The 16,424-nt window shown below is 40.6% G+C and overlaps 2 protein-coding genes across 3 annotated transcripts in view; one reads left to right on the top strand and one right to left on the bottom strand.

Moving 5' to 3' along the window:
- The window catches only part of slit3 (slit homolog 3 (Drosophila)), a 234,015-nt gene extending 223,281 nt beyond the window's left edge, over positions 1-10,734 (top strand). For both annotated transcript variants that reach the window (XM_058649322.1, XM_058649323.1), the window contains 5 exons: positions 5,488-5,642; positions 6,078-6,238; positions 6,500-6,657; positions 7,452-7,657; positions 7,743-10,734. In XM_058649322.1, the coding sequence (XP_058505305.1) occupies positions 5,488-5,642; positions 6,078-6,238; positions 6,500-6,657; positions 7,452-7,657; positions 7,743-7,996 (934 nt within the window). In that variant the 3' untranslated portion in view covers positions 7,997-10,734. The remainder of the gene's footprint in view (positions 1-5,487; positions 5,643-6,077; positions 6,239-6,499; positions 6,658-7,451; positions 7,658-7,742) is intronic.
- Positions 10,735-11,798: 1,064 nt separating this feature from the next.
- Positions 11,799-16,423, bottom strand: LOC131472219 (uncharacterized). The gene is made up of 5 exons (XM_058649143.1): positions 16,189-16,423; positions 15,721-16,056; positions 15,347-15,613; positions 13,970-14,078; positions 11,799-12,141 (listed from the first exon to the last, which is right to left on the bottom strand). Exons 1-4 carry the CDS (start codon positions 16,421-16,423, stop codon positions 13,987-13,989), a joined length of 930 nt encoding a protein of 309 aa, XP_058505126.1. The 3' UTR covers positions 11,799-12,141; positions 13,970-13,986.
- Position 16,424: the final 1 nt, after the last annotated feature.

Below are 16,424 nucleotides of genomic sequence, written 5' to 3'. Positions count from 1 at the left end.
ACCTTAATTCGGCTTTTAAAAACCACAGAGCTGTGGTAAAAACAGACACCGTGAAGCTTTAAAACACTTAGAGGCAATCCAAACATTCTAATACCGAAAACCTCACAGTCCTGAAACAACAAAGCACTTGTTCCTCAACGCAAATGTCAGAACGCGACAAACCCGCACTGAAAAGTATGACTCCCATTCAAACTGGTGGCTCTGGTTTAATGAAAGCTGAAAAAACAGGGGAAAGAAAAACAGAAGGAGCAGTTGTTCAGTAGCTGCCGTCTCAGCAGTGACTAATTGGGGTTACAAAGGCAATATGGGACTTGGTGGCTTGTCTGCTGAACATCATTTTAATCAAATTAGTTTCCCAAGCACACATGCAGACTGAGACACAAATGCAGACTCAGAAACGTAAAAAAAAATATTCACAAGCTTGATCTAAAAAGAGAAAAGACACAAAAAGAGAGACACATAAAGAAATGTGTCGTATCCTGTGTGTGTGTGCGTGTGTGTGCATGGATTATGAACTCCAATTTCCATTCCAACTTTATTTATAAAGCACTTTAAAAAACAGCTGAAACAAAGTGCTGTACATCAGAGATAAATAAAAATGACATCATAAACCTAACATCAAACAATAAAACATACAATAAAACAATAAAATACTGTAGAAAGTATAAATACAACACAAATGAACAAGTGATACAATAAAGCTATAAAAAAAAGATAAAAACCAATGTCTCATACTGGGTCGAAAGCCAAAGAGTAAAAACACAGAAGCTTCACTGTTACGTGCACGTACACACACACACACACACACACAAATGTGGTGATAGAAACACAATAAATAAAGTAAGCAGCGGTGCTTAATTAGATTTAACAGTGTAAGTGGATCTGCTCTGTTGTTTGATTTCCAAGTTTGAGATAAAGTCAACGACCTGTAATTACTTGTTTGATTCATTTATATGAAACGGAGACAAGTTTTTGGTGGAAGGAAGTTAATTATTTGCCAAGTTTGTTTGTGTGTGTGAGTAATGTGCATTTGCTCACTGAGGGTGTGTTTGATTCTGGACTGACAGGAAACTGACGTCCCCATGTGGCTTTAACCGAACCCTGTGAGGGTGAGAGAGGGAGGAGGCGTTTATATCTGCTTTGGTTGTGTGTTTGTTTTTATTGAACGTCCATGATGACGTGTTTTTAACAATACACAGGGCAAACGCACACAACCACAAAGAAAATTCAACACACACACACACAGTCTCTCATATTATAAATATATTACATGTTCATGTTTGCAGAGTAAAAGTGAAAAACCATATGTGTTCATATAACAATATTTATATTCACTCAGAAAGAAACAAACATGCTCATGTCAGATGGTTCCGCAGTGTTCATTAGTCATCTACTGCCCCCCGGTGTAACTCTGGTGTCACAGCAGATGTAGTGTGTGTGAGTGCATAAACACTGATCTTGTGAGGACCAATAGTCTTCATGGAGACCAAAATCTGGTCCTAATGAAGTAGAACCTCATTTCTGAGGAAGCTTAGGGCTAAGATTATATTGTGGTTAAGGTTATGGTTAGATATTAACTAGTTGTGTTTAAGGCTATTATTGTTAATAATGATAGTATTTTCATCATTATTATGCTATGAATCAAATTGATATCAGTACATCTTTTAAACAGTCGATGCTACTGCTTACTATAAACATTCAGAACTGCCCTAACTGAACCTCTGTTATATATCTGCTCCTGGTTTCTCTATTCTGTCTCTGCCTCGCCTCTCTCTTTCCCTTTCTGTCCCCCCCACCTCTCCTTTGTCCCCCATTTGTTTCCCTTTCACCACAACCGGTCGAGGCAGATGGCTGCACATCCTTGAGTCTGGTTCTGTCAGAGATTTCTTCTTCCTGTTAAAAGGGAGCTTTTCTTTTCTCTCCACTAACTGATGCCTTTAGTGCTTGCTCATTGTGTGAACTGTTGTGCAGCTCAGTGCCTTTAGATAATGTATGTGGCACAATACAAATGCAGTTAAATTGAATGAAGGTTAGGGACAAGGCTTTGTTGGATAAGGCTGTCCAAATGAATTGATGGAAGTCAATGCAGTATCCTAAGAAGAATAGCTGCACAAACCTGTGTCTATGTGTATGTGTACTGTATTTGTATCTGTGTGATGACATTTTGACCTTGTGGGGACGTTGTGTCTGGGCCCCACACCTTTAAAGTGCTTTTTCAGGGTAAAAGGCCCTGGTATACCTCGACCCAGCATGCATCATAAGCATCATAAGCACTTGCCCAGATTTTGGAACCATGCGCAAAGAGTGTGTTGGGTGCGCGTGGTCAGTGCATGCATGAATTTCCGCCCCACTGATAGGTGGAGTATTAAGCCCCGCTCACCAAGCAGAAAAACACATTGCGACAACCGAAGAAGTAGCCACCAAGGAAAGTCATCTGAGCCTCGACCTGGCTGACACCCCGACTCTCCTGTCCGACTGACCTTTCAGCTGATGAGCCACTCGAACCAGACGCGTCTTAGGGAGCTGTAGCATCGTTCTCTTCTTCTTTGGTAAAAAATGCGTTCTATTCCTTGCGCCCAGACTTGTACCGCCACCAGATGGTGAAGTCAGATATACCAGGGTCCACAATAGGCGATGCGCACTGCACGGAAGTATACCAGGGTCTTACTTAGTTGTGATGGTTAAGGTTAGGGTAAGGGGCTAGGAAATACACAATGTCTATGATGTGTCCTCACTAAGATATAAAAACAAGTTTTTGTGTGTGTGTGTGTGTGTGTGTGTGTGCAAACCTGTGCTGAAAAAAAATCAATTTGAGGATTTTCTTCAACAGTGTGAGCTGCGTGTTTTATTGAAATTTCCAGACACTTGAACAGATTTGATTGAGGATTAAGAGCTTTACGGGTAAGGGTGGAGAACCTTAAAAAAGGGGGGGGTGGGGGGCGGTGGGGGGAGAAGTAGAAATAACTGTCAGATGATATTAAGAAATGGAAGGAGGAGAGAGTAGAGCAAAAACAGACAAGGATAATTTACGGAGAAAAAAAGAAGCCCAGCGAGCGGGGTGAAAATAATAGGAGATATAAAACGGATTACAAAGTAAAGATAGAAGAGGGAGAAGATGAGGTAGCAAACTAATCTAACAGACCATCATTTTGCTCCGTAGCAGCAGGCCTGTTTGAGACCATTATTAAATTACATGGTTCCTAATGGAAACCATGTTTGTGTCTTTGTTGAGTCTACCATGAAGCAGCATCTCTTATTTTAGAAACCACCAGCTAAATGCTGAACTGGACCCATGTCCAGGAGAACAGTGGGTTTTATGCCACAGCTGATTGCATAAGTGACTTTGTTTCTATGTCTGTGTGACCAAGTTACCAGGGAAACCCGTGTTTCGGGGGCCTGGGAAACTTTCATGGGGATTTCTTTAAATTTGGATTAAACAGATTAGACAAAAGGTCACATGTTAGGGTAACTCTGACCCAGAGGTGATTGCTCTGTGACAGCAACGGAAGTGCTGCCTCCTCTAAAATGTCATGAAACAAATGGTCAAACATGTGCTGTTGTATTTACCTTAAATTAATAAAAGTACACAAGAAGAATCAGCTGTTTATTGCAGATCATCTGGCACAATTTTCTTCTCGTGCTTCATTAGCATGATGTATTAAAATGCAGCAAAAACCGTCACTTCCAGGGAAGCTCAGCTTCTCTGTGAGTCAGTGGAGCAGTGGACGAGCGTGTACTGTCTGACAGGCAGAACCACTTTTTGATTGACAGCGCTGTAGAAATATACACGACACCGGAGCCTTTTCTGCCTCAGTCCCACACAGAGTTTTAGAAACAAATCTAGAGTCTAGAAACAAACAGCAGCTCGTCGTGTGTTTATTTACTCGGCAAACTGGGCCTGAAATGAGCTTCCCCTGTTTCACAGACCAGCAACCGCCACTGCTCTGACCTTATAAACCATGAAATGCTTCATTTACACACCAATTTAAGACAAAATAGCTTTAATTAAGTCCTGTAATCTGATTCACTAGTGATCTCACAAGTGCAGAAGAGACAAATACAAATAAGTAAATCAGTAATTGTTAATCATTTCTGCTTCTTCTTTTTTTTACACACATTTTAAAGCTGCAGTTTGTAACTTGATTTCCATGTTATTGATGTTATTATTCTGCCTGTTTATGCTTCCTGAACAGAGACAGAGATATTTAGCTCTTTCTTCTTCTAGCAGTAGCATTTATCCTGATCACCTCGATACTGAGAAAAACATAGTCATGTGGAGCTGAGGATGAATCAGCAAACTGTGGACCCATCTGAAAATAGGTTTGTTTTGCCCTGTGATGGACTGATGGACCTATCCAGGGCGTGTTCCCCACCTTTCACCCCCTAAGATAATTTTATTTGTCTATTATTAATGGCCTAGCAGTACGTTTCAGTCAGTTTTAGACAATAAATGTTCATACTGTCAACATTTACGTGTTCTACATCTCTGAGTGAGTCAGGTTGACCCGCCTCCACATCCCACGTCCCTGCTCCATTGGCTGTTGCTGCAGCATCACTGTAACCTGAGCGCTCTGTAAACAGCTGTCAGTCAGAGGCTGAGTCCTCGGTTAATTTGGCCGATGAGCAGCTGCAGACAAAGGGATGTATTGTGTTGATGTGGAGCTGTGGGAGTCCGCAGCAGACCACCAACGGAAGAGAGTGGCTTCACTTGTTCTTTTGTGTTTCTGATGTTCTGCTTGCTCTCTCCGGCTTCAGAGACGGAGGAACTAGGGTGAACGAAGGCACAGTCGACAAACCCCCCCCCCCCCCCCCGGCTGAGCCAAACCACTGTCTCTATAGCTGTCTGTATCCCCTCCAGCAAAAAACCACTTAGTGGGAAATCTCAGACACACACAGTTATACACAAACACACACATTTTGTTTCTAGGGTCAGACGCGGTGCAAAAGGTCATGATCCAGGTTTATTGCAGGCTCCTCTTCAGTGGAAAGTTACCATTTCCTATACCAAAAAAGATATAATAAAGTTGTTTTATACCACATGGGTCTAAACTAACTGACTCTGACCATTAGATTTTATCAGTGTTCACTCGCTCTCCAGGAACAAATCCATCACAATGAGTAAGCGGCCGCATGGAGATCAGTTCTGGACATCAACATCGTTGCTGGAAAACATGACTAAAAATCAACGGCACATTTTAATCTCCTCTCAAAAGAACACTGTAATGAGGATCTAATTGATCTGTTTTATATCTGAGAATAACATTTCAAAACAAATCTTCAACAAATCAATCTTGTTTTCATGAGGTTTGGTCTCCACTTACAAACACAACAAAACAAGGAGAAACATGTTTGACGTCTGTTTTGTGTCTGGCATTTTCAAATTGCCCTGTCATGCTTTTCCCTCACAAGTCCTCCTGTCAGGAGGTAAAAAAAACTCAAGTGTAACTCATGATAATGGGATCCTTTCTCCTCCTGTTTCTCTAACAGTGTGGAGTCGGTGAATGACGGGCTTTTCCACACGGTCGAGCTGGTGATTCAGAACCGTTCGCTGAGCCTGGTGGTGGACAACGGAACCCCCAAGAGTCTGGGCAAACTCGCGCGCCAGCCGTCCGTCGACCACAACACTCAGCTGTACATCGGAGGTACGTGCGCACGCAGACAAACACGTGTACACGGACACAACACAGCAATTGGCTTTCAGATTTGCCTTTGTTTCGCCGACGCTTTGATGCTCTTTCATAGCTGTAAACACATTTGTCACGCATTCAGCACGCTCGCCCGCAAAATGGAAATACACATACACAAAAGTACACACCACATCCCCAGCAAGGGGTACAAAAACAATTGTCTTGTTCAATTTTTCCTTGGAAAAAAAAGCAAGTAAAGAGAAAGCAAACAGGGCATTGTGCAACAGCGAGAGCTCTGGTGTGGTTTTCTTTACAGTGATACTGTAAATGAGTGTCCAAGCAACAACCGTCTCATTTTACTTTCTTTTTGCTCCAATTTCTGTCCATTCTTTAAATCTCATATTGTCTTTATTCTTGTTCTTTGTTCACGTCTTCCTGTCCTGTTCCCAGGCGTACCATCCCAGGTGGTGGCCTCAGGTCTACGTCCAGGCCCCGAGCGTTCGCCTCAGGCTTTTAATGGCTGCATCCACAATGTCCAAATCAACGGGGAGCTGCAAGATTTGAGTAACCAAGCCACGGCGGGAGGGCGACCGCAAGGAGTCAACGTCAAGGTGATCACGCGGCGAGAGATTCTTCAGTCCTGCACAATAGAAACACCCTTCAGGCAAACATTTGCACAAACAGTTACCAAAGCTAGTCTGTATGACAAGAGAGAGCAACAACAAAAAATAATGGCTGACTAATGAAAACAGTTCAATTCATTTCCTGACTTACATGAAGTCAACAGAGCCCTTTAAACTCACACTTTCATGCAACATCAACACCTCAAACCAAAGAGTCACTGACAGTGTTCTTTTTCGACGTGTCTGCAGGTTGATGGTATCCTCGCAGGCTGTCACACCTGCAGTGTGTGTGCACAGGGCTTGTGCAGGGAGGGAGGAGAGATGGGAGTAACATGTGACTGCCCTCCAGGCCGCAGCGGGGCTCTGTGCGAACAGATGACAACGCCAAACCCGTGTCAGAACAGCAGGTGAGCAGATACGAGCCGACACTTCCAAACTGAATCACTCATGATGCCTCTGTCTTTTTTCAAGCTTTTCAATATTAATTTTGCTTTATTTTTATTTTCAATTTTTTGCTCCGTTGCATAATTTCTTTTCATTTCAATATACTGCATTTAAGTCAGTTCCCTTTAACCCTCAGAACACACTATGTTAAAATGTTTATACAGAGGTTATAAGAATGTGCAATATAGAGTGTTTTTAACCTCTTTTTCAGCACAACCTATAGGCAATCTGATTTCTTTCTATATAAACACAGCTATAAGTTAAAGCAAAAAGTACTAACTAACTTAGGAAAACATATCGGATTGAATTTGTGAAATTTAAAAATACGTTACATTACATACACACAACATAACTTTGACTCAACAACACATAAGAAGACGAAAACACACATTTTGTAAAGCCTGAAGATGTGACCTATAAACACACACACGCAGGATGTCCATATAAGGAGTTGTGTGTTATTCCCACAGCAATTTATTCATTTGTGGGTTAAAGTACTGAGGCTCTGTTGCTCTGCCAAAATAAAAGGTAGTTTCCTCAGCTCTACAGGAGATGAGCAGCTGTTTGTGATGGTTTTTATCGTGTAAATGCACAGTGAAGCCTGATTTATACTCCGTTTATTCCTTTTTCATGTTGCAGAAACAGAAATTCATGCAGAAGTTTCATTCTATTCACCAACAAACTCAGTATTAAAACAAAGATATGGATTCAAAGAATGAATGAATGAATCTTCTCATCCACGCTCTTCTTCTTCCAGGTGTGTACATGGTGTGTGTGTGGCAAAGGGTCAGTCCTACAGTTGCCAGTGCAGTCAAGGATACCAGGGTCAGTACTGTGACCGGCGACAGGAGCCCGCGGCCTGCAGGGGGCAGCGCTGCGGACACGGAGAGTGCCGCGTGTCAGAGGCAGGAGAGCCGCTCTGCCAGTGTCATCCTGGATACAGCGGAGCAACCTGTGACGCGGGTAAGATAGAGAAACGATGGCGATCAGGAGAGGATGGAGGTGGATTTTCCATCTCACATGCTTCTCCCTTCTCTGTCTCCATCAGAGCTGACGTGTCAGGGGGAGATGGTGCGGGAGCAGCTGAAGCGTCACCACGCCATGAGAACATGTACGTCCACCAGCAAGATCCCCCGCATGGACTGTCCCCGATCCTGCCAGGCCGCAGCGCCGCCCGGCGTCTGCTGCGGCGTCACCAAGAACAGGAGGAGGAAGGTGGTTTTCCGCTGCACTGACGGCACCTCATACTCGGAGGAGATGGAGACGGCTCTGGAGTGTGGCTGCTCCAAGTGCCCGTTGTAACAGCGCCGCTGTTTTTTTTGTTTTTGTTTTCGTTGCAACACCCACCGCTGCCATTTTTGTGAATTCTACACGTCAAATCAAACAAAGGCTGTCGCTCTGAGAGAGGTTTTTTCTCCACCCTGATGATGATGATGATGATGATGAGCAACATGTGATGTATTGTTTTTACCACGTTCAGTTTCGACCGCCGCCAATTTGCTGCCAACAGAAACCAAACAAGAGCAAAAAAAAGAAGAAAAATGGGACATGTGTGCGTGTTTTTGACAGAGAGAAAATATATTGTAAGATATAAGTAAGAAAAAAACATAGAACTTATTTTTATTATGGATTTTTTTTCTAAAAGATGATAAAAGGACTGATGAGCTGTTGTTTTTGTTTTTTTTTTAAATGTTGATGATATAATGTGTCGCATAGTATAATAAAAAAAAGTAATTTTGTACCTTGTAAGAAGAAGAGGAAGAAAAAGTACAACGCAAGATTAACATTCCTTTAAAAGTATATGAATTTATATGTATGTATAAATCTATATAAATATATACCCTAACCCAATGAATTTTATATTTCTAAGTGTATTTGCATGATGTTAATGTGAGTGCTGACGTGAGGGGAGGACACTGTGGACACTGAGGGACGAGCTCCGTGGATTCCACTGTGAGGAGAAGGTGGCGCTCTTGTTGCCCTCTCTCGGAGGCTGGGGGGGGGGGATTGGGGGGGACTGTATGTGCCTCGCTAACCTGCTTCACTATATAATGGACGTCATCCTCACATGTGAGTTTTTTTTCCAGAAAAAAACACAAAAAGACTCTTTCCACAGAGACGATTTCACAGTTGTTGTTTGTCTTAATCTGTGGTTTTCTGCTGCTGCTTCTGCTGCTGCTGCTGCTGCTGCTGCTGCTGCTGCTGCTGCTGCTGCTGCCGCCGCTGCCGCTGCTGCTGCACCAGAACCCGGAGCCACCGTGTGACCTTTGACATGGAAAATTGTGGAAAATAGACGTTCACTGTTCATCAGCAGCTCGTTACTCCGTAGTCGGGGATTGAAAGCTACAGTCGGCAGGACTGTTTTGGGGATTGCCACGCTCACTGTCTGTCTCCAGCTCCTTTCACACAGACAGACGGCAGCTTCTGTTTATTTGCCGTATTAGTGATCCAGCATCCAAAGACAGCGCCCCCTGTCTTCTTTCTCAAAACCCCCCCAGCATGCAACAGATTTCATTGTGAGACTTTGAACAGAGGAGGTGCAGAGTCTCGTTCTGTGTCAAATAACTTGATGCTAAAAGGAAATTGTGGCATCAGTGACGCCAAAAATCCTGCCGACTGCAGCTTTATCCATTTAAACCAGCATACCGAGTCTATACCGGGTCTAAACTGAGTCATTTTTAATGAAATCTATCTTTGGAATAAGAAAGAAGTATCATGTGTGTGTCACTGTGCTCTCTGGTTGAACATGTGTGTGTCACTGGCTGTTTTCTCTTGACCCCTAAGAAGGAAATCTGAAATTCACAGACGTGACCTGCAACCAGGCTCCTATTGGACAACAACGTCGGCCAATCACACCAGTGTTCATTCATACTGTATATGTCGTGCTCTATCATGTATTTTCTTTAGAAAATCGAAATCCTTTTATAGTGAAAAAGACCCATAACTATAGCGATTGAGATCATTATTAACTGCTCAGGAAAATGTTTACTGACTTTATAAATCAAACTAGAAGTACAACCAGCAGTTGTGTCTCCCCCTGGTGGCGATTCAGTATATTCTTACTTCCTGCTCGTCACAAAGTGTTCTTTGTTTGCACGAGCGTTACAGAGCCACAACAGTTTCCTTGTCCGTTGTCCGTTCCATGTTTTGTGACCGGACGAGGAAACTGTTTGGAATGAAGCCATCAGCGTCAACTCCACTTACCTTAAATATGATAATTAAGATAATTAAGTCAAAAGTTAAGTGTGTATTTGAAGTCCAAGTGCCTGTGAGTAAGTCATTTTTGAAGTGCAAACACATCCAACACCTGAATCATTTTTCTTATTTTAGATGTTTGGATTGATGTTTATTCACTTCACACTCGTGGCCTTTAAATGATCCCTCTTTCCTTAGAACAGGGTGTTATGGAATGTATAGAAATCCCAAAGCAAACAAAGAAGTCGTGCCAAATAAAGAAGGGAAGCCTTAATCGTGCCACAGTCCTCGAGGTGTGAGATACAGTGTTTTTTTCCCCTCATGTTTAATGTGACATCTGTGACATCTCTTCTTTTAATCTTCAATGTGTGACTGTAAAGGTTCCGTTGTTTTCGGTGAATTAACACTTTGAAAGGTTTGGTAACATGTTAATGGTGTGACTTTCAAAGTAAAAGTCTCTCTGTGATTGATGTAAATACAGAGAGAGCTCCAAAAAAAACAACATCGTAAATAACTAACACAACAATAACAAGCATGGCAGAATACTATAATGTAACTACTACTGTGTTGTTTAGTTTATAGTTGCTTTGTTTCCAAAAGTCCACTCCACTCTTTCTTTCCATTCCTGTTTTCATTCCTCAACACTCAAGGTTTGTTAGTTCCTCATTGTGAACAGGAAATGAGTTAAAAACACACCTCAGTGATTATTGACCAGACAAATATAAACAAACTCAGTTGTTCCTGTTTTCCAAGTCCTGTTTTTTTAACAAAAACAACATGAATATGTGAGTGATGATTGATACTTAAGTTGAATGTTAAAAAATTAAACTACCATTGAAACTACATCCATCTTCTTCACGTGTGCGTTCTTGACTAATTCATTCATTCATTCATTCATTCACTGACCACAGATTTACAGCAGTGATGGAACACATGCTGAAATATGACCAAAATGTGTTATTTTACGATCATTATTATCGTGATGTTAACTTAGTGAGTGAAACAATCAAATGACTAAAGTTTTCAACCAAATCTGAACATATGTTTACATTTGAAAATGATTACGCTTCATACATCAAAGAAAACACACCTGATACTGTGTGTGTGTGTGTGTCACCACTGGTCACCACTAGATGGCAGCAGTGTATAAACAGAGGCCGACTTCAGTAACAGACGTGTGTGTTCTAAGATTTGATTTGCACTTCTTTATTTCAGCGTAGCTGCGCTCACTGTGTGGTCAGGCCACAAATATAAAGTGGTATTAGTCAGTCCTTCATTCGCACTGATTTATTCAGGCTGCAGCAGCAGCAGCAGCAGCAGCAGGTCACTGATGTCCTCATGACTCAGCCTCTAATTAAAAACCCTGAGCAGGTGTTTCTCGTCATCTTAAGCACCTGAGCTCCACACACCTGTAAGACAATGACAGACACACAATGCTGGAGGCTGACATCATGCAATCCCAAACAACTGCAGAACCCAAACAAAGACATTTTGCCAGGAAGCCGTGAAGCTGTTAATCCCTGCTGCGGGGAATTCATTAATTTGGTGAATTAATTAACAAAATGAGGAAATTAGGTATTCAGTGACGCATCAAGATTCCAAGACGGGAGAACATTCGATGGTGTCATGGTGAACCACAAGCATTGGATTCCTCCTGTGACATGATCACTTCATCAGGTACAGAATCAAATGCTTCTTACTTAAATATCTTGTGCTTTTATTACTTTTTAAAATAATAATAATTTCAACTCGAAGGTTGTGTGTGTGTGTGTGTGTGTGTGTGTATAGGAAATTTGCAGAATGTGTTTTCCAACCTTTTATTTAAGGGTTTGTTTTCAATAGCATGCATTAGAAAGTTGACACATTCAAAATAACATTCAGTGTTACAGAAACATGATTACCACAGTGGTTTGTCACCTGCAGAGATAATAAGTGAGACTGTAAAGTATTTGTGTTCACCACAGCTGACAAACCTTAAATCAAACACGACTGCAGTCACTAACCACTGATAAACAATTCTCAGAACAAATGTGACCTGAAACATCCTGTGGAAAAATAAAACAAGACAGAAAAAACCCCGCGTTGGTTGTGGGTTTGGCGGTTACACACAGTGATGAGCACAGTGATGAGCACAGCGATGAGCACAGAAGCTGAAGAAACATTCATAAAATACATTCTTCTCCTCAAATTCACTCTCTTTGCTTTTCTCGCTTCATTTTTCAGAATCCTCCCTCCTTCATATTTACCGGTGACTGTAAAAAAAAAAAAACTGTAATTAAACATCATTTTTACATTTATTTTAGAGATTATAATTTCAAAATACATGGGAATATTATTACATTTCCAAAATGACACTGTTTTCACATGTCAAATATAAAATAACACTGTGACTGTTAATAGACCTGACATTTCCATTTAAGAGAGATTTAAGAGTTAAAGGAGACATATTATACCCTATTTCCCCAATTAAACTGCTAAACCCGCCCCTTTCAGAACGCTCGGTTTTGTGCATGGTCCCTTTAAATGCAAATGAGACACAGGCAAACACACACCCACTTCTTTCAGGGCGTTTCTGATTTGTCCTCTTTACAGCGCTCACTCGCTCAGCTCCTGTTCCCTCCGCTCCATTCCTCTCCCGCTCCCTCCACTAGTTCTCTGACCATATCAACAGCACCAGCCGCGAGCTGCATAAACTGCTGCTGTATGTGACTGTATCAGACTGAGTCTGTGCTCCGGTCATGGAGGACGTACTGAACAAATATTTTTAATTAGGATGTGTCAGAATGGTCAGTTATGAGCTCTATGTGACCTTTTCTTAACAATGTGTGTGTTTGTACGTCGGTGAAATACGGTCGCTGACTAAATACGGCGACCGCTGGCCGCAGTCTGATGTGAAGTGGTGCGAACACACGAACACACGTTTGCTGACTTTATCCGGAACATTAGCTTCATATATAAAATCCTCTGAGGCTGGAAGTTTGTGTAAAACACTGTGCTCCACTGTGCAGCCACCAACAGCACACTTGTCCCTCCGCGTTGACATAATACGGCTCTTCCTCCCTCGCCTGCACTCTCGCAGGGACCAGGTGGAGCTAAGGTGGAGCTCTCCAAGTAAACTTACTGGTGGGGCGGTAACATTCGCGGTGAAATGCGCATGCTGCCATCATAAGCGCAGGGAATTCAACATCTGGTGTTTTATCGCCTATACTTACACTAAGCGGGACCACGAAAACATTAGTAACATGAGTATTCTTTTTCCACACTTCGGCGACTGGTAGGGCCTCCAGAGTCCCTAATATAAGTATTGAAATGGTTAAAAAGTTGATTTCGCATAATATGTCCCCTTTAAATGAATGTTAAATACTGTGAAATAAAATGTAAAATCTTTTACCAAATACTCAAATAACGTTATTAGAGAAGATTCCCTAACAAAAATGTTAAATAAATGTGATTTCCTGAATGTATAACATATTATATTAGCACTATAGGCTAATTGGCAAAATCTTTCTCTCTTTTTTTAATTTTTTTTAAATGAATGAAAATGGCAATTCTACAGAGTGTGACTTCAACTGTGGTACAGCAGGAGGGCCGGGAAAGGTCATTTAATATAAATAAATAAATAAATAAATACATAAGTTAATACATGTGCTGTTGGGTTTTTTTAATTTCCAGGTTTAATTCAGTAAGTTTTCAATGGCTGTTAAATATTATGTATCACTGATTTTGAGAAACACTTATAAGGAATAGAACAAAAACTTTTAAATGATGTTGTTTTTCTTTTATCTGACATATTATAGCAGGCGTGACTAAAGGCATTTGTTGATCCATAATTAATGCAAGAACGCAGCCTCTTTCTCTTGTTATCAATATGGAATCAGCAATCAATCAAAGTGAAGTGGACTCATTAATATAAATATATATTTTATTTCATCTCAACTTTTGTGTGTTTGATTTGTCCACTTATTTAATATGTACAAATAAAATGTAATTATTATCATCATATATATATATATATATATATATATATATATATATATATATATATATATATATATATACACTTACTTCACTTAAACATACCTGACCACACCATGACCTCAGTGTCTTGAGAGAACAAGGACGGCAATCACAATCAGACAGAGCGCCAACAGAGCCCCGAGCACAGCGACAACAAGGTGCCATTCTTGTTCTGAAAAATGTAAAAAGGACATGTAACTTTGACTCCTCAAATGTTTGTCTTTTTTTAAAAAAAAAAACTCACTGAAAATTCACTGAGATTCCTGTCGTTTGCAAACGTAGTGATTTTAAAATAATAATAATAATTTCAACCATAAAAGTACCAGAACATGTCCTGTAACTGTGCTTTTGCCCATTTTCCCCAGAATATTTTCCAATATCTGGCTGTTATTTACAATTTACTGCAATTTAAAATGAAGAAAAACAAAATGGTTTATTTAGAAAAACCCTGCAGTTGTACATGAACAACAGATTTTGAGTGTTAAATTTTAAATTTGAACATTATGAAACACATGTACGGGTGTTCATACAGTCAAACAGTGTCGCTTGCACAAATGTGTTGTCAGCTACGCTCGGTTTTTAAAGGGATGAAGAAGGGAAAAAAAAACAAGCCCATAATTATAATGACTTTGATTTATATAGAGCCTTGGTTTAAAAAAAAAAAGTTGAGGAAACACTGTATTGCAAACTGTTTGAAGGTCAACAACAGTGGATCTAAACTGGGCTGATGGCGCCCTCTGCTGTTAGAGGAGACGATTACACCTAATGTTCCCTGATTTTCTAATTGTTATGAGGTTTTTTTTTATTTATGGCTAAATATCCACAATATCCAAGCATATTATTAAGATATGGGACGGAATATGTTAATAAGCAAAGGATTAACTACTTTTTGCACTGCAATTTTGTGTTTATAAAGCTCTATATAAGTAATAATGGCAATAATTAATAACAAAAACAGTAATAATATTCTTAGTCGCATAAAACACAACCATTCCCTTTGTCGCTCTTTTTGTTTGCTTGTATGTGGCAGTTGTGCCACTTTGAATGTTTTCTGCCGCAAGGAATTGTGGGGTGTAGTTTCTATATTTCTATATTTTTTTATTATATTTTATATTAACTTTCCTTTGCGTTCAGAGAATTCAAACAGCTCTTATTAAGGCCAGGCCACTACTAAGAAACTACTGAGAAAATTAGCTAAATATTTAGTTTCACCGGAAAGATTTATATGTATATTTTACATCGGAGTATTAGGGCCACATTGAGGAAAAACTAGTACATTTACGAGAATAAATTCGTAAGTTTACGACTTAACTTACAGGTTACAATATTACGACTTTATTCTCATAAATAAAGAATAAAACTACATTCTGGTTAATGTCTCTTTTAAAGGGAATTAAAAATACTCTAAATTTACTGAACTTAATTGAAGTTTGTACGTACTTGTCTCCACTTTGGTCTCTTTACCAAACAAGATGTTTCCACACGTGAGCACAGCACAGCGATGCGTCCCATCATCATCATCGTCAGAGTTCTCGTGAACGTAAATGAAGTTGGGACGGGAGAGTCCTGATCCTGAGCCGGCTCTGAACAAGGAAACACCGTCTCTGCCAGGACACTGGACTGTGTTTCCTTTGCTCTTGGAAACGAGGGAACACTGCAGAGTCACCTGTTGTCCTGGGCGGCCGGACACCTTTTCTGGATTCTCATCTGTAAGATTTAGAGAAACAAAAAAGAATGAAACTAGAAAAAAGGCTGGTGCAACTTCAGATCTGTGTGCACTGTCACACAGATGCAGATAGTTGAAGTTATTTTACCGTTCACAGCCAAGAATGTGCCACTGACAAATGTATTTGTATACATTGTTCCGGTTTGACAGAAGTATGTCGCTTCATCCTCTTTGCTCACATTTACGATGGTGAGAAAATACTGTTTATTCACTTTTTTGAAGGCAAAACGTTTATCAATGAATTGTTCAATTTTATTTTTCACTATTCTTGAAACAACTGTATGCAGCATGTGTCCAGGAGGCTGTTTATACCAGTATAATACTTCCTTGTCACTCGAGACTGGACATGTTAAATTCACATTGTCTCCAAGTTTGACCACAGTCACAGAGACCAGGACAGGAGCCTCTGCAGTGCAAATCAGAGCTGGACAAAAGAGAGAGAAAAAATAACAAAGTGAATTCAAAATATATACAATACCATGAAGAGATAATGCCACAAGGCCTCGCCTCATACAGAATACAGAATAACACAATAACACACAGCACATGCACTCACACTCTCCACTAAGCAGAAACAAAGCAGCGAGTCTTGAAATCATTGTGGTGCAGCACCATGATGTTGACCTACTCATGACTTTCCACCCAAATGGAAGGTAAAGTAACGAGATCACGCTATAAACATAGAAAACAACCTGATTGGCTGAAACGTTGAAACTGCACCCAATGGAGGGAGTAAATGTGAACGGATGAATGTCAAAACTGTAGTGTGAAGCAGCTGTGAGTGTTTTCATG

The sequence above is a fragment of the Solea solea genome, chromosome 14, assembly GCF_958295425.1.
Source record: "Solea solea chromosome 14, fSolSol10.1, whole genome shotgun sequence".
In the NCBI taxonomy this organism is placed as follows: Eukaryota; Metazoa; Chordata; class Actinopteri; order Pleuronectiformes; family Soleidae; genus Solea; species Solea solea.
The sequence above is the reverse complement of the archived record's forward strand: the minus strand, read 5'-3'. Positions and strand labels throughout refer to the sequence as shown.